Genomic DNA, 27,136 nt, shown 5'->3' with positions numbered 1-27,136 from the left:
TAATAAAGAAATTATGCATTAAAACGACTGTGCTACAGCCGTACAGCGTGACATGGTGCTGCGTACGCAACAATTTGCTTAAGTTGAAAAAGAGTTTGGGTCATCAGTGCAGTGAGGTTCACAAGAATTAAGACGATACCGGGTCGCCGATTCGCAGGCTGAATTTGCTGCCCTAGACTTTAAGGTCGTCCCTCACGTAAAAGGACAACTTTTAGTAAAAGTACAGCTTAGGACAAAATGGTCGCATACCCAACATCTCCACATTCAGCACGCATGCAGCGCAGTACACTGTACGAGTGAGTTCAAAATATCCGTTTCGTACAAGTGCACTGCACCGCTTGCGTACAGAATGCTGGGTATGGGGCTATGCGACCATTTAGTCCTACATTGTAAGAAGCTACGAGCGGATTTGGTATATTGAGCAGTCGGCCTAGATTTTCGAATGACACCGATGGTTATGGTACCTTTCTTCGTCAATAATTTTCATTAGGTTTCACCAAAGCCGGCTATTTGTTCTCCGAAAAAGCGCCGAATCTTCTGTTATCCATAGATTATTGTTAGGCTGTAACCGCACGCGGCATTTAGCTCCAGAGCAACCAGCAATTGCGCATCTGAACGCATTGTTAAGAACGTCGTCGTTTTATCAGAAAGATGGCGATCCCTTCGAGGAGCGCCACACCCGCCAGAACCCCGATGACGATCCCGGTGATCTCCCCGCCGGACAGTCCTTCGTCCACCGGCGCCGCTGTCGTTGTCGGATGGACCGAGCCGAACTCGCATTTCCGTCCTGTGTTCTCACCGTTCACGAACAGCGAGAACTGGAAGGCATGGCAGCAAGGATAATTGTAAAGAAACATGCTGAATACTGACGTCCCGTTAACCGTGTTCCATAGAGTCGACGAGCTGCCCGTGGCGTTTTGCGAATAAGGGCCGGCTTGGACATTTTCTGCTACAAAGAAGCGTTGAACGTCCAGGAAGCCGCTATTGGGATCGATGAACACCAGGGTCGTGTTCCAGGTGCCTTGGGCACACTGGGGACCTTTCGGACAGTTATTATAAGACGTTACGTCCGCGGTGCATTGCAGTGGAGGGGGTGGGACGTCCGGGATCAGGACCATCGGGCGCACTACGTGATTACCGAGGCCGGCATCCTCGTCCAGGCGATCCTTGCCCACGCCGAAGGCCATGTAGTTAACGCTGGAATTGGCGCTCAGCGGAACGGTGATGCTGTTCGTCTCGCCACTTGGGTGCGCTATCGATGAGTTGAAACACTCAATATTCGATTTGCTAACGTATCCCAGATTATCCGCTGCCGTGAACCGCCCCGCCAATTCCCCCAAGAAATTCGATCGGACCCACGTTCTTCCATCGGGCACCTGCACTTCCACCGGGCGCGAGAATTCGAAGGTGATGTTGGCCCGGCTCGGCCGGATAATGTCAGTGAAGCGGTTGTACACTGTACCGTTGACCGTCTCGGTGACCTTTATCCGGAAGGTTTCCGCGGGAACGGTGACCTCTGCCTGCGTTTTAAGGCCGTCGGACTGCAACGAATTAGCAGGGATCTCCTCGCCGGTGGCGGTCACCAGCAAAAGGCTAGCGTTGGTCGAGCCCAGCGTCACGATGGTGTAATTAACGCCGACTAAAGGGTCGTTTTCCACGCGTTGGTATTCGGGGTGACCGCGGGAGAATGGGTCCAGACGATATAAATCCAGTTGCGCAAAGCTCTGTGTCGAAATGTAAGCCCGAACTGACCACGCTACAGGAGCTGCAAGATCAAGTTGCTTAACGCTGAAACGCCACCCTCCGTCGGCCGTTGCGTTGGCGTTCACCCAGGTCCCGGCTTCGTGGATCCGACAGGACTGCTAGTCGTTCCCATCGCAAATGCGGACAGCTGCTTTGCCTATCCAAATTCCTGCGGGTTTATCGGTGTCGTATAGGGGTACCACGATTTCCTCGGAAGCATCCCGTGAGCTGTCGACCACCGCGACCAGAGCCAAGTCATCCCGAACAGCGTACTGGAACACCTCCCCGGCATCCCATTGCCCCGGGAGATTCGGCAAGCTGATGAAGCTCCCTCCTGTTCGTTCAACGATGCGCGCATAATCCGTTTGCTTGGTGGCGTTGTTGACCCCGATGACCACCAATCGCTGCTGCTTGCTCTCCAGGATCGCGGAGACCACGCGGGGCGCAGCGGCGCTGTCTGTAACCACCGGCGGGGCGTCGGTCAGGAGAATGATGGTGGTACTACTGTCGGCGTTGCGAGCCGCCAGACTAACCGCTTCCAGAGCTCGGCGGGGGCTGTTCGTCTGGCTTATATCGGTGTCGACGCAAATATCCCGTTTCGCGGTACAGGCCGTCATTAGATTCGTCAGGAGGTCGGTGAAGCCGCTCATGGTTGTCTGGTATGGATGCGATTTTGGGACGGGATTCACGCGGTCAAAGGTGTACAGCGCGAAACCCGCCGGGCGTTTGGGTAGCGTGTTATTAAGGATCAGGAGGCGGTTCAGCAACATGACTAACCTAGTCTCTGTTGCTTCCTGGTACGTGGTGTCCAGCACGATGATCAGATCGTTGCCCTGGGCTTTTCCACGAATGCCCAGCACGTTCGGGAACAGGTCGATCGTCGCGTTACGGATGCCGGTCAGAAAGGTCACCGCGGCGGCCACGGATTGGTTGGAACGATCCTGGACCATGTGCAGCGCCTGACCAATCAGCGTGCGCGCTTCATGGAACTGCCGCGCGTTGATGGTCTGGATGGCGGCGCGGGTCAACTCATCGAGAACTCGCTCGGCGTCGGGCGTCGGCGCCTGCGTGTCAGCGTGCCAGTCGACGCTGTCGCGACGACCGCTGGCGACACCGTCGATGAACACATTGGCGTCTATGATGTGTTGCAGCGCGTGCAAATGCGGCGCGGAGAAGGGAAAGCCAAAGAGCTGAGGGTGGTCGTCGCACTCGTCGGTGCTTAGTAATGGCAGCGGAAGGAGGTGGGGATTGGCCATTCCCAGGGAGGCTTCGACGAAGATGAGCTCCCTCAATCTAGAGAGAGCTTGGAATGTCGCCTCGCGACGGGTTGGCGTCTGTGCCATCGCCGCACTGACGACGGATAGTAACAGAAGGGATATCAGCATTTTTAAGCTAACTTGCTGGGAAGCGGGCTTCATAGTTTTCTCAGGCGAGGAAGAAGGGCATGCCTTGTGAAAGAGCGACGCTGGCTATTCTTGTTGTGCGGACAGTGTTCATTCGCCGAGAGCTCAGCACTGCGGATGTCAGCTCAATATTCTACAAGGAAGTTCTCTTAGCTAAGTCATTCATTCTCTTGCTTACTATCTTATCTCATGCGTCTGTTGGGTTACAAGCAAGGCATTCGAGAAGGCTGCTGTGGTTGCCGGTACGTGTAGTATTGTTCTGAGATAAGAATGATGATGATGATAAATGGCCATACAGGAAACGCGTGCACCAAAGCGGCTATTTATTACGAATTAATTTTGAAACCATTATGCAGTCAAACGACGATGCTCGAGAGTCGCATAGTGCTTCGTATGCGCATGCAACGCTTCGCCCGGATCGTTCCATGTGTAAAATAACCAACCCTTAGTAAGCGTAAGAAATTACGAGAAGATTTGGAAACATTGAATAGGCCGTGTGATGTATTGAACCAGCATTGAGCTACCGTGCATTCAATTATTGTACATCTGAACAAATTGTTTAAGCACGTTGTCGTTTCATTACAAAGAAGGCAATTCCTGCGAGGAGAGCCACACCCGCCAGAACTCCGACGACAATCCCGGCGATCTCCCCGCCGGACAGTCCTTCGTCCGCTGGCCCCGGCGTCGCTGTCACGCCTATCGCCGTGGTGCTCGTTCCTTCCGGCATCGCCGTCGTGGTGGGATGGACCCAGCCGAACTCGCAGGCCCCTCGCGCCACACTGTCTTCGGCCAAGTAGAAGCGGAAGGCGTGGCAACAGGTGTAGTTGTCTAGCTGCACTCGGAACACCGCCGTCCCATTGATGTTCTGCATCGAATGGGTAGTCGTGCTGGTCCCAGTGGTTGGATTATAAGGGCTGGATTGTTGCTCTGTCCTCAAATCGGTGGAGGTGTCCAGGAAGCCGCCGTATTCATCGGTAAACTCCAGGACCGTGTCCCAGGTGGCATTGGCACACGGGGGACCTTTTGGGCAGTTGTTATAAGACGTGGCGTTCGCGGTGCACTGCGGCGGCGTGGGTGCGACGCCAGAAATCAGGACCATCGGGCGCACCACATAGTTCCCTGGAAGGGTGTCCTGGTCAAGACGGTCGTTGCCCATTCCGAAGACCATGTAGTTGACGCTGGAGTTGACGCCCAACGGAACGGTGATGTTGCTGAAAAGAGATACACCGCCATCGTATGGCAGCGCTAGGCTCAAAATATCGGCACCTGGCCGGGTGATGAAGCCGAGGTGGTCCACTGCCGAGACCCTCCCGGTGGTGTTTCCCGCAAGCTGCATTCGGACCAGTGTTTTTCCTCCGGGAACCTGGACTTCGACTGGGCGCGAGAAGCTTACACTGGCGTTGCAGAGCGTCGGACGGATGACGTCGGTGAAGCGGTGGTACGCGGTACCGTTGACCGTCTCGGTGACCTTTATCCGGAAGGCATCCGCGGGCACGGCGACCTCTGCCAGCGTTTCAAGGCCGGTAGTCTTAAGCGCCTTTGCTGGGATCTCCTCGCCGGTGACGGTTACCAGCGAAAGCGTAGCACTGATCGATCCCAACGTCATGATCGTGTAGTTAACGCCCACGAGGGGATCGTTCTCCACGCGTTGATAGTTAGGAAGGCCGCGGGAAAATGGGTCCAGACGGTACAAACCTAACTGCACAAAGTTTTGTGTCGAAACATACACTCGTACCGACCACGTTTTGGGCGTGGCCGGATCTAGCTGCTTGACGGTGAAGCGCCACTCTGTTCGGTTCTTTCCACCGAAGGGCACCCAAGTTCCAGGATTATGTTCCGAACAGAACTCGCCATCCTTGACCTTCTCGCAAACGCGGACACCAGCGCCGCCAATCCAGATTCCCGCGCGGTGTTCGGTGTCGCGCAACGGTACGACGATTTCTTTTTCCGCAGCGCGCGAAGGATCGACCACTGCCGCCAAGACGAGGTCATCCTGGACGACGAAATGGAACACCCGCTCGGCGTTCCCGTATTGCGGGTAATCTAATTGGTGGATCAAGCTCCCTCCGGTGCGTTCTATAATGCGCGCGTAGTCCCCTTGCTTGGTGGCGTTGTCGACCCCGAGGACCACCAGACGTTGCTGTTTGCTCTCCAGAATCGCCGACACGACACGCGGTGCGTAAGTGCTGGTAAGCACTGGCGCGGCGTCGGTTATTAGTATTATGGTGCTGCGGCTGTCGGCGTTGCGGGCCGCCAGACTGACCGCCTCGAGAACGCGGCGTGGACTGTGCGTCTGGTTGGTGTCGGTGTCAGTGCAGATGTCCCGCTGGGCGCTGCACGCTGCAATTAGATTCATCAGAAGGTCGATGAAATCGTCCACTTTTCTCTGGTACGGATACGATTTGGGAATGGCGTTCAGGCGGTCGAAGGTATACAGGGCGAATCCCGCCAGATTCTTGGAAAGCATTCCAGAGCTGTTCAGGATCCTTACGCGGGCGAGCAGCATCCGTAAGCGTACGCGCGCGGCCTCTTGGTACGTGGTATCCACAACGACGACCAAATCGTTGCCGGGAAAATTGCCACGAATGCCCAGCACGCGTGGGAACAGATCGATTGTCTGGTTGCGGACACCGGTCAGAAAGGTCACCGCGGCGTCCTGGGAGTGGTTGGAGCGGTCCTGGACCACGTGCAGCGCCTGACCAATCAGCGTGCGGGCTTCATGGAACTGCCGCGCGTTGATGGTCTGGATGGCGGCGCGGGTCCACTCTTCGAGAATCCGCTCGGCGACGGGCGTCGGCGCCTCGGTGTTGGCGTGCCAGACGACGCTGTCGCGGCGGCCGCTGGCTACACCGTCGATGAAGACGTTGGCGTCCATAATCGACTGCAACGCGTGTAAATACGATTGCGTAGCGGGGAAGCCGAATTGTAGTTGAAAGAGTTCATTGGCGCCGTCGAGACTATTCGTGGACGGCAGCGGTGGGAGGTTGGGATTGGGGAATCCGGAGGTCGGATCACTGAGGAGCAGCTCGGTTATTTTTACCAGTGCGCTGAATGTCGCCTCGCGACGGGCTGCATCCTGCGCCAACGTCACGCTGAAGAGAACGGATAGTATGAGAAAGAACTTGTGCATTTCTAGATTATGTCTAAGAAAGCGTAATAGGTGCATTCGAATTTCGAATGCCGGGGAAAGGGTGCAATGCTTTGCCGCTGAGCGATGCTAGCCACTTTTAAGCAACACAACCATTTGCCCGTGTTATAACGCTGACAATTATTGAGCATTGTCAGCTGGGCTGTATGGTGGAGTCTGTATTAGCAACCAATAACAGCCCAATCGTATCTCATGCGTCCAGAAGCATCGACAAGTGGATTGAAAACAAAGTGTCTGTGTTACCGGTGTGCGCAACATTGTTCTGATAAGATAAACCGATGCGTGCTTCTGCAGACGTCGCATTAGACCCTATCATCGAGGTGAGTCAGCCTGTCGTGTGCTTTCGTGTGTGTGGTAGGCCATCTGTAGTTAACTGCTGCCCGGCAGCTTAAGAACATCGTTTAGCGAGGAGTCAAGACTTTATATACGTATTTTTGCGGTCTGCAATTTTTTTAGTGGCGGTATGTTATGATTGTATAGGGACACGGGCCACACGGCCACAGTGCAGATACTAACTTGCTCCGCAACAAAAGTGTCGTGAACTCTCGCTCGGATATTTACTGACTGATTTTGTGACAGTTAGAGGTACATGCAAACCGGTGGTCAAGGTTATAATTGCTAACACAAGTCATGGGTTACCAGGAAACCACAAAAAGCATGGTGTGGAGTAGCTATTAGCGACAGCCGTTACTCACACTCTTCGCTGAAGGACTCTTAATAGCTTCCGACGAATTCATAACAAGAGAATAAGCGGCAAACACTCTTGTCCTTTTTGCCAAAAAGGACAAGAGTCCCATGCATTTCCATCGCAAAACTGCCAGCCTTCGCCATCACATCGAGTAAGGACGGATTGCGGCAGAAATCCGTAACACCGGTTAATTTTCCGGTTAGCCGGCCCAAGGTTGGTTGGCCCAAGGCCTGCTGCACCATGGTTTTCTGTAAATCTCCGCTTCTCGGCGCCGAATATCCATCCTTGCCTGGGTTGGCATCGATCGGGGATGACATAGGAGGATTTTTTTAACGAAGAGAAACTATGAGACTAACATTTCATGGTCTTCGTGGCGTGGAAGATCGTTTTGTGCTCGTTCTGGGTTTGGCTACTTAATCGAGCAATCAATTAATGCGGCGACATAGGTTGACAATCTATACTGACAGGGCAATGCGTTATAATACGCGTTACAACCCAACAAATCATGTAAATAAAGGTCTTGGTTAGTTGATCTCCTTCAAAAACGGGTGTCAGTCGAACTCCTCCCCGTACATCCGGTGCAATCGACCCAGAAAGACCCCTCCAACAAATATTACATAAATAAGCAGAATCAAACCGGCGATGGATCCGATGACGATTCCGGCAATGGCGCCGGCTGACAGGCCCTCGGAAACCGTTATGGGGGCCGCCGTTGAATTCCCGGTACTGGCTGTTGTCCGGTCGAGCGCTGCTTCGCTCTTCGTCGCCTGTGGACGTGGTGCAGCTCGGCTCAACACCGAACTGAGGAGAACCACCACTAGAAGAAACTTCAACATTCTAGCGACACATAAAAAGTATTCGGTTGCCTGAAGTGTTGTGCCATTAATCCAGAACAAACCAACAGCTTCTAGAAACCTGGTAACTTTGTGGCAACTAAACGTTCAGGATGTTCGAAGCAGCGTTTTGTCGCGCGTTATATATTGCCAACGTTTGGGTAACAGAACTACAGCTGCTGAAGTAGGAATTCGATGTCAATAGGTGATATCGGTATCCGGGATACAATGTTTTTTATTGGTCAGAGCCACCAAAACAACAAAAACGGTATTTGCGGTGATGATCTCAGATAATTATACGCATAATTACACAATGAAAAGCTGCAAAAACAGATCCGGCATTAGTTACTAAAGAAGATAACGGCGCACTGATACGTTATCGTACAATGCACACTGCGATTAGAACAGAAAGAGAGTGTTGTAGCAAAAAGCAGTAAACAAACTGGCAGTTTAAGCGTGATGAAAATATACCTGTATGTTGTTTTGTAAGGATGTTCGTTGTTCGTTTGTGAATTCTAGGACCGCGTCCCAGGTGCCGCGGACGCACAGGTAACCCTTCGAGCATCGAGCATAGGAGGTGTAGTCGGCGGTGCACTGCGGCAGCGTGGGAGCGACGCCCGGGTCAGAACCATGGGACGCATCACGTTGTTCCCCGGGTGGGCACCCGGACCAGCGGGGTTGTCGCCGACGGCGAACACCATGTAGTTCGCGCTCACTTGACGCCCAGCGGGTACGGAAGCTGGTGGGGGGTGCCCACGCCGCCATCGTATGGCAGCGTTACGTTGACAAGATCAGTGCCGGGTCTGTCCATGAATCCGAGGGTGTCCCATGCCGGTATTCTAACGCTGGTACTTCCCCCGAATATCATGTGTACCCGGGTAGTCACCTGCTCTTCCACCGGGCGCGGAAAGTCGGCGGTGACGTTGGCCCGCGTCGGCCGAATCATGTCGGTAAGGCGGTGGTACGCTGTGCGGTTGACCGTCTCGATGACCTTTATCCGGAAGACACCGTCGGCACCGTGAACTCCACCTGTGCTTGTAAGCCGTTGGACTCGAAAGAGCCGGTAGGATTCCTCTCTCCGGTGGCGGTTACTAGCGAAAGCGCGGCGTGGGTCGAGTCCAGCGTCAGGATGGTGTAACTGACGCCGATAAGGGGACCGTTTTCCACGCGTTGATGTTCCGGGTAACCGCGGAAAAACGGATCCAGACGATATAAACCTATGAGCGCAATAATTTTTATAAAAATGTACGCTCGTACCGACCACGTTGCGGGTGCCCAGAAAGACACATCCGAAAAACAGTAAAACCATACAATTTAAGGTGACTGCTATGCGCCCCGACAAACCGGGCGCATAGAATTTAGCTGTGCGCCCCGATGTCCGGGCGCACAGAATTTGGCTTTGCGCCCCGAATTTCCGGGCGCAGAAATATCGGCGATTTGATGTTTTTTCCGAAGGTTTTATACTTTATGTATTTGGCTTCTTTTCTTACTTATTTAACCACTCACTTTTCCTGTTGTATAGTCAAATGTCCTGTTCCTGTCGAATTATTACGCTGTATTGTTTGATGAGGTATCTTAATGCCAGAACACACAAAAGCTGTAACTCATATAAGTAATATGCGCTTTTCAGAAAAGAATCTGGAGAAATAATAGGAAAGTTGCTAGTTTATTGTGTCAGTCCTGAAGTAGCGGTACTATTCCCACATATACGAGGACCACAGTTTACATATGCCTCAACCTGTGAATTTATTTGCGTTAACGCAAACCGGTAGTTGATGGTTTTTACTTAATTTTTTTACTCGATTAACCCTTAAGGTTGGTTGCAGGAGAACAGAAGTTGAGAGAGAACTGCAGAATATGAGAACCCATAATAGTTAAATTTTCGTTTTGTGTATTGCCTTTTTATCGCCTGGTTTGTTGAAGAGGTTGCCCAAAACATCTGTTGTCAGAGGTCATCTAGGATGGCACCGAAGTCCACCCCTTGCAAAAAACTGTAGCAAAATAGAATTAGCAGAACTCTCGTAAAATGTAGCAAAACAGCAAGGCTAATTCCGGTCGGTTAACGCAGCGGAGGTGGTTACAAGGCTGGACGACTTGCTGGCCAGTGTCCCGTCGAGAAAAGCCATTAGGGTGTGTCGTTGGGAATCGGGATGCACACCCCGATACTGCGCAGTATGATACTCTGATTAAAGGGAAGTAATGCAACGCTGTTTGACGATGTTGGATAGAGATTGCACATTTGTGTTTAGTACATCTTAGTTGCTGTCGAAGTAAAGCTGATCTACATTTACTCCGTATCAGATCCTTCTTCCCTCCCTCCCACCCTCTTGTGCGAGGAGACGAGGGGTTTCTTCAGCCAGGACGACGGGGCCGGTTGCACCGGTGACCCGTGTTCCGGTGCTAGTGTCTTCATCCGATGCTTAAACAAAGCTTAATCATTAATTACGCGTCTTAGCTGGTTTTGCCGTAAAAATTTCATTCGGGGCGCAAAGCCAAATTCTGTGCGCCCGAACACTCGGGGCGCACAGCTTAATTCTATGCGCCCGGTTTGTCGGCGCGCATAGCCATTTCGAAAATTTAATGAGAGCAGTAGAATGCAGTAAATAAGCTTTCTTAACGGCTAACTGAAATTCAGCCGGGGTCGGTGGATTATGTCATTTGCAGAGATTTTATTGGCAAACAAAATGGTGCAACATTGGTTAAGAAGCTACTGTACCATGCTGGCACCAGACAAAGAGCACTTGGCTTTCTAGAAAAGCAAACACGAACAGTTATTTGACGCTTTCTCTTCCGGTACGAGCATACACAGGCGGCACTAGATTTGTTTGCCGGCTAAGAGAACGTCGTTCACTGGTCGCGGGAAAAGTGTCCCATTTCGGTGAAAGCTCAGAGGCGGAATATACGGTTCGGGCAGCAGATGCGACGAGACGTTGATCAGATCCAGAAAAATCTTGTAGCGGTCACCGATGGTCGAGCGCAGATAGAGGTAACCGGAGGAGTACGGTCCGCTCTTGCTGCCCAGCATCCGTTGGGCGGTTGTAATATGCGCAAACCGCCACTTGCTCATGGCGCTATCGATGTCCACGAGCGCCTGCAAGAAAACCGTCCAATCAGAAAACCGTTAGCGCAGAAAAGCAGTCGGCATATTACGGTTAAGATGGCGTAAGCCGATTGGAAGCGCTGCTCGGTTCGGTAGAATGTGATCTTGAGCGCTGACATGAAGGCGTTATAACTCATTCGTCGCTTCTTCGTCTGGACTTCTTCTTCGTACTTGCTCCGATCCAAAACAACTTCGAATACTTGTTTCTGTTGCGCCAAGTTTCTGCTTAGCATTTCGCGCCGGTGTGCATCCGGCTCCTGGTCAAACTGTTGTTGCTCGTCGGATAAATACTCGCGCACGGCTTCGGTGTACTGCGCTGCGAAGTCCGCGGTGTCCATGTTGTCCAGCCACTGGTTGACCAGATCGAGCACGCTCGGTTCCGAAATGGCTTTCGTGAGAGTACTTTGCATAGGCGGAGAGAATGCGCCGCACACCGCTGTTGGGTTGCCGCGCTGCTTCATGGTCAAACCGAGTTTGCATTCGATCAGCCGAAACTAGAATAAAGTTCTTAGTGGGTCCCTGGTTTTAAGAAAAAACCTAAGAATGCCGAGGCCATTCTTCGAAACAAGAAAAGGAGATCCAGGATTGGAAACTTTGAAATTAAAGCCAAAGTACAATATACCATGTTATATTCTCCGTTACGTACGGTTGACACGTACAGTTCTGACGAGTTTTGGTATAAAAAGATGGGTGGTTATAAGCGGATACCTGTAGGCTCTGGAACCCGCTGCCGGGTGCCAAAAGGTGGCGAAAGCGCATGAAGTCCACAGGCTGCATGGTTTGGAGGATGGTGAAGTGTTCGATTAGCACGTTCCAGATGACGGAGATCCGGTGGAGGCGCTGCGATATAGTGGTGCATTGTCGATCATCCAGAGAATCCCTCTCCGGGAAAGTGTCGCGTATTGAGTCAATTTCAAAAAGGATCTGCTTGAACCACATTTCTTGCGTCTGATGGGTGGCTGAAAAAAGAAACCGTAAAGCCTTTTCTTTGGTCACAAATTTGTGACCTCTCTGCACAGCAAACAAGCATGTATTACGTTGTCATTACGTACTGCTAGAATAATGGTTGTTTACGCACTTACTAATAAACAGATGTTCGTCATGTACCGGCTCTGGCAGATAGCGGGCGCTCATCATATCCACATTCGATAAGAGTGAATCCAGCCGCAGATATTCCCCGTAATCACGCCCTACGATGCCGTTCGTTACCGATCCATTCCTGCCAAACGGACACTGGCCATCTTCCTTATTATTAATCGAGCGGTCACCGGTGTGATGCAGAATACAGATTCTATCCGTTTTTGCGGCTCTATCCGCAACGTCGTTTTTCTGAGCGGGATGCAAAGCCATCGGTTGCGGTAGAATGTATGTAGTACAGTAAACAGCCTTGAGTATGTTTACCGTTAAAGAAATCTTTGCTGTTGTCAACATTAAATGTCGTTTTCCGGTAAAGCCAAGAAACCCTTTATACTGTTTCTCCGATTAAGCGATACAGGACGTTCGTTACACGGCTGTTTTGGCGGAAACTATGTCGCTTCGGGGAAATTACGCACAGCATCAGCTTTTATTGTTTACCGGAAACGTTCACAAAGCTTAGAACGTTTCTTGGTGTATTTCTAGCAGAAATAAACAATTTGACGGGTTTCTACGATAATCACACGCGCTTTCGATTGTGCAGCGGAGATGCAGTTGATCAGGCGTGTTTGTTTACGTAAACACTAATTTTCTGCAGCTGAAGAATGACTCGGCGTTTAATAAGAAACTGAGGACGACATCAGCATGATGTTAAACCGCAAAGCTGCCTTCTTATATACACTTATATTCAGGGAAAAATAATTAATACGAGTAAAAAATAAGCCAATGAACCAGTCGTCGGCAATTTTGACGTATTGCTTCTTTAGAACATCAGTTCCATTCTGGTTTGCGCCGTCGTATAAAATGACGATGTACGAAATGCGCAGCAGAGTGCCTAAAAGCGGGGTCGTTCTTCTGCGCCATTTTATTCAGCCGCGTACAGTATTCGTATTTCCGTCGGACATGCACTGTCACTTCCGCATGAACATCAAGAAACAAATATAGATAAAAAACACATTGTGCAAGCGGGGCCAAAGACCGCTGATAGCTGCCGGCTAAATGTTGTTTTTTTTGTTCATTAGTTTCGTCAAAAAAACGCCGATTGACTGTCGCAGCGCTAGCCATCAAAATCACCTTGTGCCAGTGAACTCTCGCTGCTTGTTAGCGTTTCCGGTGTTGTGGGCGTAGATTCAGCGCAATGGACGAGAATCTTGCAAAAAACGCTTTTCTTATTCTATGTTTCTCTCATAATTGTTTTTTACGGTGCTATTTTATCAACTCAGCGTAAAACCGTACCCTTTCGCCATGGAGAAGCTGGTCGTGCTTGTGTTGGTGGCTGTATGCATTGGTAAGTCCTAGGCACATTAAAAAAAATGTAACGTCTGCCTTGATTTACGGTTTCACCGTGATGCAGGTTACGCGCAGACGGACACGCAGGTGACGATCGACAAGGCCAAGCAGATCGTGGCTATCGCGCAGCAAATGCAGGCGGACATCCAGAGCAAGGGCAAATCCTACCAGCACATGGCCGACATCGTGGCGCAGGCGGCGCTCATTGTCAACAACACCGACACCGACGGATTTGCGGGGCATCTGACGAGCCGCACCGGACTGACCCTTGCCGCCAGCATCATCTCCTTCGCCGGCGACTGCCTCTCCAGCTTTGGTAAACGTCTCGGCGGCCGCTAATTGCGAAACTTTGGTCCGCCCACCCTTGCGGCCAGCTACATGGGTCGGGGCACTGGGCCCTTGTGGCCAGCCTTTAACTCGGCAACGTCTGCTAGGTGGAAGAACCACTACAACGCCACAAGACTGTCTTTATTATCGAAAAAACGTATGCGCTAGGTAGATGGAAGATGACCTTTTGCGTATTCAATCGTCGCTTTTTGGTGAGATGCACCATAACAAAGCTTATTAAATGATTAAAAAACAATAGGACAATTTGCGCGCTAATTGATGTTAAATTCCAGGTGGCCGCTGTTTGGCCGCCCAGCTCTTCCAGACGTCGCTGCCGTCTGCTTGACCTATTTTGTTTCCGCTCTGCCTGTTTGCACACGGGCGCTATGTAGTTCCGTAACGTCTGACAGTTTTCTTTAACTCTCAACTGCCTGAATCATTCCAGATTTGTCATTTGAGCTCTCTTGTGTTAATCGTTGACGTTTAGATGTTTAAAAACTCTTCACAATCTGTAAATTTCCGTCTGTTTTCCAGCCTCACGTACCTTCTTGAGCCATAGATCTGCACAGTGAGCAGTTCCATCGCCGCACGAGTCATCCATATTGAAGGACTCTGCCTCTATCCTCTCGTTTTTTACTCTTCCCAGTTTTCCGAAAGTCCTCCAACATGACTAAAAGAAGCGAAAACGCACGACAGGCCGCGGCAGCATCATAGACACCACAGACAAGAGCAAAGCGGACTGTTTCGACTAAAAATCCTCCCGCCGCGGCTGTCCTCGAACCCACCGCCACGGAGGTCCCAGAGCCCACGCTTCAGACAGTGGTGCAGCAGCAAAAGAAGCAGCAAGAGCAAATCGATAAACTGATCACGATCATGGAGCGGCAGGTCTTACCTCCAACATCAGACCCGGCGCCAGGCTTACCAGCGCCCCCGCCACCGGGGCCATCGACAACCTCGCCGCCAGGCCCATCGGTGCCGCCGCCGCCGCCGCCGCCGCCGCCACCGCAGCTGCAAATCCAGATCGGCGACGATCTCGGCCGAATCGTACACCAATCCGGGAACCACGCCGTGGAGGTTACCCGTAAACGGAAGCGCGAACCGAAAAGAGGTAAGCGAAGCCGCTCCCACTCTTCCCTTAGCAACGAATCGTCGGATGGGTCCCCGCTACGTTTCGCTGACAACCGCCTCGGGGGCCGCGCCGACGTGTTCAGTCGTCTGGGACCCATGCCATCCACTAGCCGCCCAGGTCCATTTCCCCCCTATTTTCGCTCGGTTTCCAAGAAACTGCAGAAAAAGCTTCTAGATCTCACCGAATACGTGGACCTCGATTTGCTGCTCCCTAAGAACTGCGTCGAAAAGCCGAAGAAGCTGGACTCAAAGATGGTGTTTGTCAACGGAAAGGTTACTATCAAGCCAGAAGACGGGAAAGTGAGGATTGACTCCTACTCATCGTGGGTGCGTGCATTCACGGTTTTCGCCAGCTACCGCTCTCATGTTGCTCCCGATCTGGGCCCCCGGTTCTTTAAGTACATGGATCTGATTGCATCATACGTCGACCGTGGGGTTCCGACCGCCAACTGGCTCGAGTATAATCGTCAGTTCCGCGCGCACATGATGGGTCACCCTTTTGATTTTGACCAATGGACACACCAACACGATGACACCTATATCGACTGCATTCAAAATGCAGCGGGTAACGCCGGCGAGTTTGTTGGGAAACTGGAGAAGGACGACAAACCACGCCATGAAAGACGGGCAGACGAGCGATGCCGGAACTGCGGAGAAGTTGGCCACTACATAAGCAACTGCTCCGCGCCCAGGAAAGGCCAGCCCGGATATGGGTTGCCCTTTCGTCAGGCACCCGCCGCAGACGGGGAAATCTGCCGGAATTACAGCTATGGTAACTGCCAAACACCGTGTCGTGCCGGTAGAGTCCACGCATGCGCCAGCTGCGGGGACCGCAAGCACCGCACGGCTACCTGTCCAAAACTCGAAAAGTAGGTGGGCGACGGTGCCGGCAAGAGCCACGACGCCGCTTCGAGCCGACGCCTTCGCTAGACTGCTCGCCCGCCATCCGGACCCCTCGTTAAGCCTATTCATTTCTAATTCACTTACTGACGGTTGCACAGTCTATCATGATGGACCCCAGAAATCGCGGTCAACACCGAATGCCGCCAGTGCTCGCGAAAATCATCACGCAGTGACCGCCAGCATACGCAAAGAAGTCGATGCCGGTCATACAATCGGACCATTCGCTACCCCACCGCTGCCACACTTTGTCTGCAACGCCCTGGGCGCTCGCATAAAGAAAGACGGCAATATCCGGAACATTCTGGATTTATCGCAGCCGCACGGTGACAGCGTGAACGATTATATCGACATCACGCAGCTTCCGCTCGAGTACTGCACCGTAGACCACGCTGTCTCGATCTTGGCGGAACTCGGGAGAGGTGCGCTGATGGCGAAGATGGACGTAAAAGCCGCCTTCCGACTGATTCCTGTGCGCCCGGCGGAGTGGAACCTCCTCGGGTATCAGTGGAACGGTGAGTTTTTCTTTGACGTCGTGTTGCCTTTTGGATGCAGGGCGTCTCCGTACGTGTTTGAGCAGTTCGCCAGTGCAATTCACTGGATCGTGTCAGACGTAACCGGTCTCAACAGTATGCTTCACTATGTCGACGACTACTTGTTCCTGGGCAAACCAGGAAGCAACCAGTGCAGCACATTAATGGACACCATGACCCGGACGTGCAGTGAGCTTGGGGTCCCCTTGGCGCACGACAAGACTGAGGGGCCCGCGACTCAGCTGACGTTCCTGGGCATTCAACTGGACTCGGTCCGTCAGATCCTCAGCCTGCCCGACGACAAGAGACGAAACATTGAAGACGCACTAAAAGAGTGGAGCAGCCGTGATCATTGCACGAAACAACAGCTCGAAAGCCTGATCGAGACTCTCACTTTCGCAACCAAGTGCATCCCAGCAAGCCGGCTGTTCACTCGTCGGATGATCGCTCTCCTTGCGGACAACCGCAACAAAAGAACGATTGCTGTCAACGCCGAATTCCACAAAGACCTCGCATGGTGGAGGGAGTTTCTCCCTGCCTGGAACGGTACGGCGTCCTTCATTAAGCCGGACTGGACGCGAGCAGACGTACTCAACTTGTACACAGATGCCTCAAGTACTCAAGGACTCGGGCATTCTACCAAGGCTCATGGTTTCAACTTCGCTGGCCGCAATGGATTCTTCTGCAAAAACCGTGCATCGAGTACTTAGAGCTGATCCCCATACTTCTCAGTTTAATTGTTTGGGGCTCGAGGCTGCACGGAAAGCGAGTGATCTTCCATTGTGACAACGAAGGCGCCACGCTGGCGTGGGAAAACCTGCGTTCGGCCAACACCGGCGTACTAGATATCATGCGTCGCATGCTGGCGGCAGCCGCCTCTGCTAACATGACCTTCTCGCTAAAGCACATACGCGGCATTAACAACGCGATCGCTGACTCTTTGTCTCGTTTTCAGCACCACAGATTCCGAACGCTCGCACCATCAGCGCTGGAGCAACCGGATCCGTGCCCGGATATCTTCCCGCAGCTACTGGAAACGTACGGCGAACAGTCAACCTCGACCGGCTGCTAAGCGCCCACGTCTCCGAATCTACAAGGAAGACGTACGACGCCGCATTCAACCAGTTTGCAGCGTTCTGTAACCGCCGATCGGTCAACTGCCTGCCGGCAATACCGGACACCGTTGCCGAATACGTCGCTCACTTGTTCACTATAAAGAAATCGTTCCGGACCGTTACTGTGTACCTCGCCGGCATCCACAACCGCCATCGCGAAGCGGACGTAAAACCACCCACAGATCACGACCTCGTGGTGCGGGCACTGCAAGGCTACCGACGCCTGGCTGCCCCGCGCCCGGACACACGCCAGCCTGTAACCCTGCAGATATTGCGGCGTCTCAAACACAACCTTCGCCGAATCGGAATCTCCCCGTTCGAACAGTCGCTGCTATGGGCCGTCTTCACCGTGCTGTACTTCGGTTTCTTACGTATCGGCGAAGTGACTAGCCCACGGGAAAACCGATACGACCCTCAGCACACTCTCATGCGTGAAGACTTGACGGACTGCGGGAACCAAGTCGTCGTGCGCCTTAAGATCACCAAGACCGACCAAACCGGGCAAGGCTGCACCGTAGCGCTGGCGGCGACCGGCCGCTCGGTCTGTCCCGTGCAGGCTTACCGGAAGTACCTTGCCCATGCGCAGTTCATGTTGCCGGCTGGAAGGAGCCCTCTCTTCGTTCACCAAGACGGCCGCTTCCTTACCAGGCGTTCAGTTGAGGCCTCACTTCACCGTCTCTTAGAGGGGCACCCGGATCAGCACCGGATTAACACGCACAGTTTCCGGATCGGCGCCGCGACCACCGCTGCTAGCAACAACGTACCAGACCGCCTGATCCAACGCGCTGGGAGATGGAAAAGCAGCTGCTACGCACGCTACATCCGCAATGAAGGCCCAGTAGCAGTCAACCACTACCACGGCGGGTAGCCGGTATTGTTTGGGGCAGTCGGGCATAGAAGGGATGTCGGAAACTCGTGGTGGTGAGGTCCGCCTGCACCGACTCCGATTTCGCACTTGCCCCGATACGCCGACCTGCTCGCTCTCAGATACCGCAACATGGCGCCTGCTTCCGAACTACCAACAAAGATGTACTGTTAGCGGCATACCGAATTTAAGCAATATTAACTTCATGTTCTACGATGTGTAAGTGAATCGGCGGTCACGGCACAAGCCGCGATTAATCTGTAGCGCGAAGGTACAACTATCCATTAGCATTGCTAGTACTGCAATACAGATACAGCTAATCACAAAGAACCATTTTGTATTGCAAAATAAGACGTTTTAAACGAGAACGATGCAAAACCAACTGTACTTTCACGACGCACAGGAAAATGGACCGTAAAGCAAAATGATACGAAATGCTGCGAAAGCAGCCAAACGGTTGCACATTGCGTGGCCTTTTGGGTGGCTCCGAATCTTGCCGATTTATCTGGAATGGGCGGCGACGCCGCTGAACGGAAACAGCCGGCTAAGAACGGTTCTCTCAGGTGTCCACTCTGACAACCTCAGAAATCTTGAGGGCGTGGTCAAGGTGCGGCTTTACATAACTCTATAGCTTTTGAGCTAAATCCTTGCGGTTCTGACAAGCCTATATAAAGAGCTGCTCAGCGACTGGCCGATACAGTGAGCAAGTCAGTGTTGCTGCTGGATCACCAGTCAAATTGATATTTTCTTCGATTTTCTATTTTAACCATTATTTTCATTTTGTTTATTGATGCTCAGTTGTCCAGCAGGTTCGTAATTTCAGCTTAACCATTTCGCATCGTAGTTTCAAGATACTGTTATGATTATTTATTTGTTGGTTTGCAATTTTTCTGTTGTTTGAATTTTAATAGTCATCGAGTTCGCAGTGACTTCGCACTTTCATTTTGTTGGCTGTTGTGTATCGAAGCGTCTAACTTCGTGTATTTAGTATCAGCGTTGCAGGAATGGCGTCCACCGCGGGATCCGTCGGCCGTCGGACGCTACGCAACGCCAACAAGCGCTTCACCGCTGCCCGTCGAGCAGCGATAGCCGCAGAAGAGGACGGATCCACCATCCCGCCGCCAGCGCCCCCTGGAGATCTTCCTGCCATGGATGTGGACAGCGGCGACGTGGAAAGCTACGGACTCCATCAGCACCTGCGCTGTCCGTTACCCTTCAGCGCCTTGGATATCGTCAAGGTGGCAACGCTGGAGCTGCCGGATTACCTCAATCCCTGGATGAATCCCCGGTCGCTCCCGGAGAACGGCGTCATCCCGGATGGATTCGGACATGACAAGTTCTCCTATATCCTAGGTAGGATGCAAAACGCAACGAGGCAAATGGCGTCGCTTGATCAGTTGTCAAATTACGAAAACTATGATTCAGTGACTTCAGTCAGTGGCTCTCGAATGCGGTTTCGGCTAATCAGAAGTTGCCCAAGCAGACCGCTTTGAATTTTAATTAAATTTTAGAACAGTCTTAGCACAGAGAAAGCGAAGAACGAAAACTTCCAGCGGCCGAAATCAGAACTTACTGCTACTTTGTAGATGACGAACGTCATGAACTGACGTGGATCCGGCCGCTGCCCTCATCCAGAGCGTTCACATTGCTACTGCAGAACATCCTCCTGCCACATCGTCACATATCTCGACCACTGATGCCCACCCCGTCCCCGGCCGTCAAGAAACCCCGCCACGGACCTCTGAACGACATGCTGGAATTGTTGGGCTTCGCCGCGGCACACTTCTGTCCGCGGTGCAAACGGTTCGCGTGCAGCACCTGCCCGGTGCCGCCTCGCGTCTGGCCCATCGAACTCGGTCCGATCGTCAAGCCGACCGAGGCAGACCGACCGTGCGGAGCGGAGTGCCATCTCCACCGGCTGAAGAAGCGCATGGTGGGCGTTGTGGAGCCGCCGGCGATGCGCGCCATTATCAAAGCGTGGTTGATGGAAGATGTAAATGGCCGTCAGCCGACGTACTGCCAGCTGGCGGAGCTGGTGGATTTGCCGTGTCGGTATGTCTGGCGGATTGCCGACGAAGTGGTCGCGAGCTGCAAGGACTCCAACCCCAAGATGATTCGACCGGGTACGTTAAAAAAACTCAGACAAAGTTAGTAATCCAACACGGATTTAGAGTAGTTTATGATAAATCGATACTTCTATTCAGCATGCATCGACCAGGTCAGATGCATGTAAAGCGTAAATAGTTCGGCATGGCGCCGTAGTATAGAGTTTGGCGTACCCCGTAATTTTGTATTTCTTGACGTTGATGCGAGAGAACCTACGGGTTACACTTGTACAGTGTTCCAGTGAGGTATGTTTGCAGTAATCCCCTCCAGTCGGCCGTTGCCATTCAACATGGGAAAGCAGCACCGGGGAAAAGGACTGGCTTTCCAGTACCGCCCGTGCCACCACCCCAGGGGACTGTTGTGCTCCGATCCCAGGAGCAAGTGCCCCTGCCCTCGTAATACCGGCAGTCGAATATGTCACGAGGCCTGCGGCTGCCCGGCCGACTGCGAATACCGTCGGCCGCATCCCTGCCCCTTCGACTGCACCCCGACGCAGCGCCACCCGGAGTGCGAGTGCCGAGCGCTGAAGTATGTCTGCGCCACATGCAATGTCCGCGCTGATTTCGGGCAAACGAAGAAGACCCTGTGTGGGCGGTCCACGGTGGCGGGGATCGGGACGTTCATCATGGAGAACGTGAAGCAGGGCGCCTTCATCGACGAGTACACGGGGGAGCTGATCGGGGTGGAGGAAGCGGACCACCGGGCCAATTACTTCGCGGAACGATACGGCACGTACCAGTTCGTGCTGAACATGCACATGGTCGTGGATGCCAGTGATTTCGGCAGTAAGATGCGCTTCGTCAACCACTCCCTGGCCAACCAGAACGTGGAGGCCTGCGTGGTGATGGAGCGCGGGCAGCAGCGCATCGGGTTCTTCGCGGCACGCGACCTGCAGGCGGGCGAAGAGCTGTTTGTGTCTTACCATGGACCTGCGGAGGAGAAACCCAAGGGACGAAAAAGGAAGGCCTGCCCGGAAGAGTCGCCGGCGGAGTATATGCGCAAAACAGTTCGGGACTACGTCGATGTGAAGATCAAGGAGAAGGTCCCCAGGGAACCAGGACTAGTCCACGCGGAGGCGCCCGCACCACGAGTGCGGTTTGCCCAGGGGAACGGGATTACGGTCACGGCCGTTAACGGTGCGCCGGATGCGATGGACGGGATGTCCAAGGTCTCCGTCATGCAAATCGTCGACGCGGCCGCCCATGATGTGGTTATTCTTGAATGACTTCTCCTCCTTGTTGCGTCAGTGCCGTAGCTGTTGCGTGAGTTCGCGGTGGTTCGTAATTTTATTTTGCGATTAGACTGCATTATTGTTTTTTAATGATGCCTGTACTTCTTCAGCGTTGCCGATCAATGTTTGCATTAGTTTTGCTTTCGTTGCGTTGTGGTCTCCTGATTTCATGCGAGTGTTCGCAGTTTTACTTTTTACCAAGTGTACTGGAAAGTGTAAGTTGTTGCTAGTGACGTGGGTTATACGGTATCTCCGTACCACGATTAAAAGGATTCGATGGTTCGCTGGGGAACTTGAAAGCTATTATGCAGCTAGATTAGCTGATACCTGCACGATCTTCGAAGTCTGACACTTTCGCACCCTGGTACGAAAGCCATCACGAAAACGAAAAGAACTGTTGCAGATGTTCCCAAAGTCTATAAAACCTGTGGTAAAATTGGACTACTTGTACTCGTACTGAGAATTTTTCGATTGGCCAAAATGCTCGGATTGGATCGTGTGATTCAAGATTGTAATGCTCTGAATTTACCGGTACTGGCGCATAGAGCGACACTTGCAGTTTTACTTTTTGCAAAGTGCAACGGAAATTGTAAGTTGGTGCTGGTGTCGTGAGTTATACCGTACTTCGATAAAAAAAATTTGATGGTTTTTTTGTGGAACTTGAAAGCAGTTATATTAGGCACAGATTAGCTGATGCCGGCACGATCTTCTTAATGTTCCATTGTTCAGTCTACCACTTTCGGGACCTGTTGCGAAAGCTATCACGAAAAGGAAGAAATATTGCAGATGACACAGATGTTCCGAAAAGTCTATCAAATCTATGGTAAAACAGGACTGCTTGTGCTCGCACTTATTGAATTTTTTCTGTCGGCTAAAATGTGACTGGAAACTGGACTGCTTATGCTTGTGCGAATGGAAGCGCTTCGGCGTCGGCGGCCGCTGAGCGCAGAACCAGGGTCCGTCCGCCCTTGTAGCCAGCTACATGTGTTAGTGGACTGCGCACAGTGAGGGGGGGGAAATCACCACAACGCCAAGAACTGTCTTTATAATCGAAATACCGTATGCACTGGATAGAGCGAAGATGACCTTTTGCACATTCAGTCGTCGTCTTTTGATGAGATGCACTGCTGATCCGATTTCACGGCGCACAGAAAAAATTACCGTGCTGCGATTGCAAGCCGAACGTTTTTTTCTAGCTGACCGTTGTGTTGTCTGGATGTTTTAGCTGACGGTTGAAGAAAAACTGAAGTAGATTGGGTGGTACTTTGGGCGCCCCGCAATGGAATTTACATGGAATTTACCGGTCCATTTTACATGGAATGGGCGGCGACTCTGTTGTGCGGAAATAGCCGGTTAAAAACGCTTCTCAAAGAAGGCCTCATAATTGGAATCTCGGGGGGCGGGATCAGGGTTGAAGGCTTCATATTCTTTAGAGCTTTTGAGCTGATTCCATGCGCTTCTAAAAAGTCTATATAAGTAACTGCGCAGGGGTTGACCGATTCAACGAGCCAGTCAGTGTGGAATTGTGGATGTTGGCTGTCGCCAGTGAATTTTACTTCTTGAATTGTTTTTGTTTTAACTATCATTTTCGTTTTGTTGGTTGAATGCTCAGTTCTCCAGCAGCAATTTCAGTTTAATTGTTTCGCGTAGTAGTTTTAAGGTACTTTTATAATTATTCTGTCTGTTGGTTTGCAGTTTTTTCTGTTGATATATTAGTTTAAATAGTCACCGCGGGTTTACGTACTTTTATTTTGCTTGTTGTTGTCTATTAAAGCGTATAGTTTTATGTAATAAGTATCAGCGTTGCAGGAATGGCGTCCACTGCGGGATCCGTCGGCCGTCGGACGCTACGCAACGCCAACAAGCGCTTCACCGCTGCCCGTCGAGCAGCGGTAGCCACCGAAGAGGAAGGATCTTCCATCACTCCGCTAGCGCCCCCTGGAGATCTTCCTGCCATGGATGTGGACAGCGGCGACGTGGAAAGCGACGGTCTCCATCAGCACCTGCGCTGTCCGTTACCCTTCAGCGCCTTGGATATCGTCAAGGTGGAAACGCTGGAGCTGCCGGATTACCTCAATCCCTGGATGAATCCCCGGTCGCTCCCGGAGAACGGCGTCATCCCGGAGGGATTCGGACATGACAAGTTCTCCTATATCATGGGTAAGTTGCCGACGCAAAAAGACAAACGCCATCTCGGTCGATTTTACAATTACCATAACTGGGAATCGATAACGGCAGCCGTGGCTCTCAAATACGGTTTCTCGTAATGAGGTTTTTCCTAAGTAAATTCCTTTACTTAAAAAATTTTTATTCATTCATTTGATTTAAAGATTTTTTGAATTTTTATATTCCCTCAGGTAAGACTTAAGGGAATAAATAAAAGCAAAACAAGGAAATCAGCAGCGGATGAAATTAAAAACTATAGCTGCGACCATGTTGCAGATGAGGAACGTCAGGAACTGCCGTGGATCCGGCCGCTTCCCACCGCCAGGGCGTTCACCTTGGTCTCGCGTAACGTTGTCCTCCATGAGCGTCATGTATCCCGACCGGCGCAATCTGCCGACACCACGGCGCCCACCCAGTCCGAGGCCGTCGAGGAACCCCGCCACGGACCCCTGGACGACATGCTGGCCCTGTTGGCGTTCGCCGCGTCACACTTCTGTCCGCGCTGCAAACGGTTCGCGTGTGCAGCCTGCCCGGTGCCGCCTCAAGTATGGCCCATCGAACTCGGTCCCATCGTGAAGCCGAACACCGCCGGCAGACCGTGCGGAGCGGAGTGTCATCTTCACCGGCTGAAGAAGCGCATGGTGGGCGTCGTGGAACCGCCGTCGACGCGCGCCATCATCAAGGCGTGGTTGATGGAAGATGTGGACGGTCGGCAGCCGACGTACTGCCAGCTGGCGGAGCTGGTGGACTTGCCGTGTCGGTATGTCTGGCGGATTGCTGGGGAAGTGGTCAGGAGCTGCAGGAACTCCAAACCCAAGATGATTCGACCGGGTACGTTTAAAACTAATGTTTAAAAAATGGTATAGTTTTTGTAAGCTGCTAATTTTTATCATAACTGCTTGACAGCCATCGCGTGCAGTCCGCCAGAACCCATCAGCATGGAGGAGGAACATGTAGGAAACTTTCGGCAGCAGTACCGTCCGTGCCACCACCCGGGCTTCCCCTGTTCAGACCCCAAGAGCAACTGCCACTGCCCGGAAACCGGCGGCACGACCCTCTGCCACGAAGCCTGCGCCTGCGCGGCCGACTGCCCATACCGTCGCCCGCATCCCTGCACGCGGGGCTGTACACCGGCGCGGCGCCATTACCGGTGCAAATGCCTGGAGCTGCATTACGTCTGCGCCCAGTGCGGTGTCTACGCGGATTTCGGGCACAGGAAGAAGACGCTGTGCGGCCGTTCTGCCGTGTCCGGCATCGGGACGTTCATCATGGAAGTCGTGAAGGCCGGCCAGTTCATCGACGAGTACACGGGCGAGATGATCAGTGTGGATGAGGCGAATCAGCGGGCCGCTTATTTTCTCGACCGCTACGGCACGTACCAGTTCGTGCTGAACAAGCAGCTGGCCGTGGACGCCGCGGATTTTGGCAATACGATGCGCTTCGTGAATCATTCCTTGGCCAATGAGAACGTGAAGGCGCACATTGTGACGGTGCGCGGTCAGCAGCACATTGGGTTCTTTGCGGCGCGCCACCTGCAGGCGGGCGAGGAGCTGTTCGTGTCCTACTATGCACCTCCGGAGAAGAAACCCAAGGGGAGGAAGCGGAAGGCCGTGGAGGAAGACCCAGCGATTGGGGCAATGCGCGAGAAAGTTTGCGGCTTCATCGATGTGAAGATCAAGGAGAAGGTCCCCGAGGAACCGGGACTGGTCCACGCGGAGGCTCCCGTTCCAAAGGAATGGTTTGTCCCGGGGAACGGTGTTAAGGTCACGGCGGTAAACGGTGCGCGAGATGTAATGGACGGGATGTCGGCGGTCTCGGTGAGGCAAATCGTCGACGCGGCCGCTCGTGGCGTTGTTATTCGTGAATGAGTTCTCCTCCCTGTTGCGTCAATGCCGTTGCTGTTTCGTAAGGTAAATTCGCGCTGGGGTATAGCTTCGTTTTGCGATTAGACTGCATTTTTGTTTCTTCGTCATGAAAGTGTTTCTTTAGCATTCTCGATCAGTGTAACGACATTAGTTTTGCTTTTGTTGCGTTGTGATCACATGCGATTGTTTGAATTGTACATTTTACAAAGTGCAATGGAAATTGTTAGTAACAGAAGGTGTAAGTTGGTACTAGTGACATGGGTTATACGGTATCTCCGTACCCCGATTAAAATAATTCTGATGATTCGTTGGGGAAACTTGCAAGCATTTATGGTACTATAGTTACAGATTAGCTAATGCCGGAACGATCTTCGAAATGCTCAGTCTACCACTTTCGGAACATGTTAGGAAAGCCATCACGAAAACGTAAGAATGACTGCACATCAAGCAGATCTTCCCAAAAGTCTACAAAACTGGAACCGGACTGGTACAACTGGGCTACCTGTGCTCGTACTTAATGCAGTTTTCCTATTGGCTGAAATGCTCGGGTAGGTTTCTATGATTAAATTGGCATGCCGTGGATGTGCCGGCATTGGCGCATATAGTGACACCGAATTCCGGCAGTAATTTTTATCGCACAACCTCTCTTGGCAAAAAACGTTTTTCCGTCTTCGTCACATACACTCGTAATTCATAAGTATACACATATATTCAGCTGGAAAACGTATCATTTCGGTAGCAGCATCACATGGCTGACAGAATCTGATCTTAACACGCAGCTTTACAACAAAGGTCACGTGGGGATGCCATCACAGCGTTCAGCGGCCGCCGGGAGTACCGGCCGCCTTCAGGCCCTTGCCGATGCCCTGGAACATGGCGGCGCCGAGGTCCTCGTCGCTGTGCAGGTTGACGGGGCCGGGCTGGCCGTAGGGACCGGAGGTGGCGGAGGGCGAGTTGGCCAGGATGACGGCCTGGATGTTGTCCATGATGTCGCCGACGTACTGGTGCACCTGGTTGATGTCGCCGGCGCCCACTTGCAGCGCCATCCCCGCCGCTTCGATGGCCTTGGCCGCCTGCAGACCGCCGTTAGGGCCCGGCGGAACGGTGATCTGGCATTCCACTGCAAACAGAAATTAATCCGTTGGACGGTAGGTTAAAGGAAGGTCACTCTTTTATTGTGCTAGTTCTCGTTATTAAAAGCGTTTTTTTTAAAACGTATAAACGTTTTTTTAAAAAATAGAAGCAGAATAAAATATATTTTGATTACATAATAATGGTCATGCTTCGTTCGTCTTACCTAGAACAACGACGCAGAAAAGGGACAGCAGAGCCACCAAGGAAGCCATTGTCGTCGATTGTCGTCACAGCACAGCTCCACACAAAATTAGAACAATTACACTTGCAAAGCGCACCACAATAAACTAGCGTGCCGGCGAAATGTAAGAGCGAAGCAGTGTGAGTACAGATAGTAACGCATACGCGACGAGATAGCTGTAAGCGAGGTTGTTCCTCTGCCGGTCATTAATCAACCACGCATCTGTGTTTCCGTGTCGCGCGCCGA

General features: G+C 52.2%; 6 protein-coding genes across 6 annotated transcripts; 4 read left to right on the top strand and 2 right to left on the bottom strand.

The window, feature by feature from the left end:
• Positions 1-10,612: 10,612 nt before the first annotated feature.
• Positions 10,613-12,413, bottom strand: LOC129591010 (tryptophan 2,3-dioxygenase-like). The gene is made up of 5 exons (XM_055486490.1): positions 12,317-12,413; positions 11,998-12,244; positions 11,624-11,874; positions 10,966-11,409; positions 10,613-10,906 (listed from the first exon to the last, which is right to left on the bottom strand). Exons 1-5 carry the CDS (start codon positions 12,344-12,346, stop codon positions 10,631-10,633), a joined length of 1,248 nt encoding a protein of 415 aa, XP_055342465.1. The 5' UTR covers positions 12,347-12,413; the 3' UTR covers positions 10,613-10,630.
• Positions 12,414-13,178: 765 nt separating this feature from the next.
• LOC129591018 (uncharacterized) lies at positions 13,179-13,949 on the top strand. Its single transcript, XM_055486500.1, has 2 exons — positions 13,179-13,337; positions 13,404-13,949. The coding sequence occupies exons 1-2, from the start codon at positions 13,295-13,297 to the stop codon at positions 13,676-13,678; spliced, it is 318 nt and encodes a 105-aa protein (XP_055342475.1). The 5' UTR covers positions 13,179-13,294; the 3' UTR covers positions 13,679-13,949.
• A 264-nt stretch (positions 13,950-14,213) lies between these two features.
• LOC129590909 (uncharacterized) lies at positions 14,214-18,210 on the top strand. The gene is made up of 2 exons (XM_055486355.1): positions 14,214-14,774; positions 17,183-18,210. The coding sequence occupies exons 1-2, from the start codon at positions 14,540-14,542 to the stop codon at positions 18,208-18,210; spliced, it is 1,263 nt and encodes a 420-aa protein (XP_055342330.1). The 5' UTR covers positions 14,214-14,539.
• A 709-nt stretch (positions 18,211-18,919) lies between these two features.
• On the top strand, positions 18,920-21,703 carry LOC129590996 (uncharacterized). Its single transcript, XM_055486473.1, has 4 exons — positions 18,920-19,016; positions 19,210-19,560; positions 19,794-20,330; positions 20,571-21,703. The coding sequence occupies exons 1-4, from the start codon at positions 18,998-19,000 to the stop codon at positions 21,536-21,538; spliced, it is 1,875 nt and encodes a 624-aa protein (XP_055342448.1). The 5' UTR covers positions 18,920-18,997; the 3' UTR covers positions 21,539-21,703.
• A 1,365-nt stretch (positions 21,704-23,068) lies between these two features.
• Positions 23,069-25,751, top strand: LOC129590991 (uncharacterized). Its single transcript, XM_055486464.1, has 4 exons — positions 23,069-23,204; positions 23,354-23,704; positions 23,987-24,541; positions 24,617-25,751. Exons 2-4 carry the CDS (start codon positions 23,356-23,358, stop codon positions 25,576-25,578), a joined length of 1,866 nt encoding a protein of 621 aa, XP_055342439.1. The 5' UTR covers positions 23,069-23,204; positions 23,354-23,355; the 3' UTR covers positions 25,579-25,751.
• Positions 25,752-26,190: 439 nt separating this feature from the next.
• Positions 26,191-27,040, bottom strand: LOC129590993 (uncharacterized). The gene is made up of 2 exons (XM_055486467.1): positions 26,873-27,040; positions 26,191-26,695 (listed from the first exon to the last, which is right to left on the bottom strand). Exons 1-2 carry the CDS (start codon positions 26,919-26,921, stop codon positions 26,394-26,396), a joined length of 351 nt encoding a protein of 116 aa, XP_055342442.1. The 5' UTR covers positions 26,922-27,040; the 3' UTR covers positions 26,191-26,393.
• Between the last annotated feature and the right edge of the window lie 96 nt (positions 27,041-27,136).

The sequence above is a fragment of the Paramacrobiotus metropolitanus genome, unplaced genomic scaffold, assembly GCF_019649055.1.
Source record: "Paramacrobiotus metropolitanus isolate TYO unplaced genomic scaffold, Prichtersi_v1.0 Parri_scaffold0000043, whole genome shotgun sequence".
NCBI classification, from domain to species: domain Eukaryota; kingdom Metazoa; phylum Tardigrada; class Eutardigrada; order Parachela; family Macrobiotidae; genus Paramacrobiotus; species Paramacrobiotus metropolitanus.
The sequence above is the reverse complement of the archived record's forward strand: the minus strand, read 5'-3'. Positions and strand labels throughout refer to the sequence as shown.

Coding starts and splice junctions, on each gene's coding strand:
- LOC129591010 (XM_055486490.1), bottom strand. CDS start 12,346: ATGTTGACAACAGCAAAGATTTCTTTAACG. Junction 11,875..11,997: donor TGACGAACATCTGTTTATTA/GTAAGTGCGTAA, acceptor TTCTTTTTTCAG/CCACCCATCAGACGCAAGAA. Junction 10,907..10,965: donor CGGCTTACGCCATCTTAACC/GTAATATGCCGA, acceptor GTTTTCTTGCAG/GCGCTCGTGGACATCGATAG.
- LOC129591018 (XM_055486500.1), top strand. CDS start 13,295: ATGGAGAAGCTGGTCGTGCTTGTGTTGGTGGCTGTATGCATTG. Junction 13,338..13,403: donor GTTGGTGGCTGTATGCATTG/GTAAGTCCTAGG, acceptor ACCGTGATGCAG/GTTACGCGCAGACGGACACG.
- LOC129590909 (XM_055486355.1), top strand. CDS start 14,540: ATGGAGCGGCAGGTCTTACCTCCAACATCAGACCCGGCGCCAGGCTTA. Junction 14,775..17,182: donor GAAGCGCGAACCGAAAAGAG/GTAAGCGAAGCC, acceptor TCTCGTTTTCAG/CACCACAGATTCCGAACGCT.
- LOC129590996 (XM_055486473.1), top strand. Junction 19,561..19,793: donor CAAGTTCTCCTATATCCTAG/GTAGGATGCAAA, acceptor GCTACTTTGTAG/ATGACGAACGTCATGAACTG. Junction 20,331..20,570: donor CCCCAAGATGATTCGACCGG/GTACGTTAAAAA, acceptor GTATGTTTGCAG/TAATCCCCTCCAGTCGGCCG.
- LOC129590991 (XM_055486464.1), top strand. CDS start 23,356: ATGGCGTCCACTGCGGGATCCGTCGGCCGTCGGACGCTACGCAACGCC. Junction 23,705..23,986: donor CAAGTTCTCCTATATCATGG/GTAAGTTGCCGA, acceptor ACCATGTTGCAG/ATGAGGAACGTCAGGAACTG. Junction 24,542..24,616: donor ACCCAAGATGATTCGACCGG/GTACGTTTAAAA, acceptor ACTGCTTGACAG/CCATCGCGTGCAGTCCGCCA.
- LOC129590993 (XM_055486467.1), bottom strand. CDS start 26,921: ATGGCTTCCTTGGTGGCTCTGCTGTCCCTTTTCTGCGTCGTTGTTCTA. Junction 26,696..26,872: donor TTTCTGCGTCGTTGTTCTAG/GTAAGACGAACG, acceptor TTCTGTTTGCAG/TGGAATGCCAGATCACCGTT.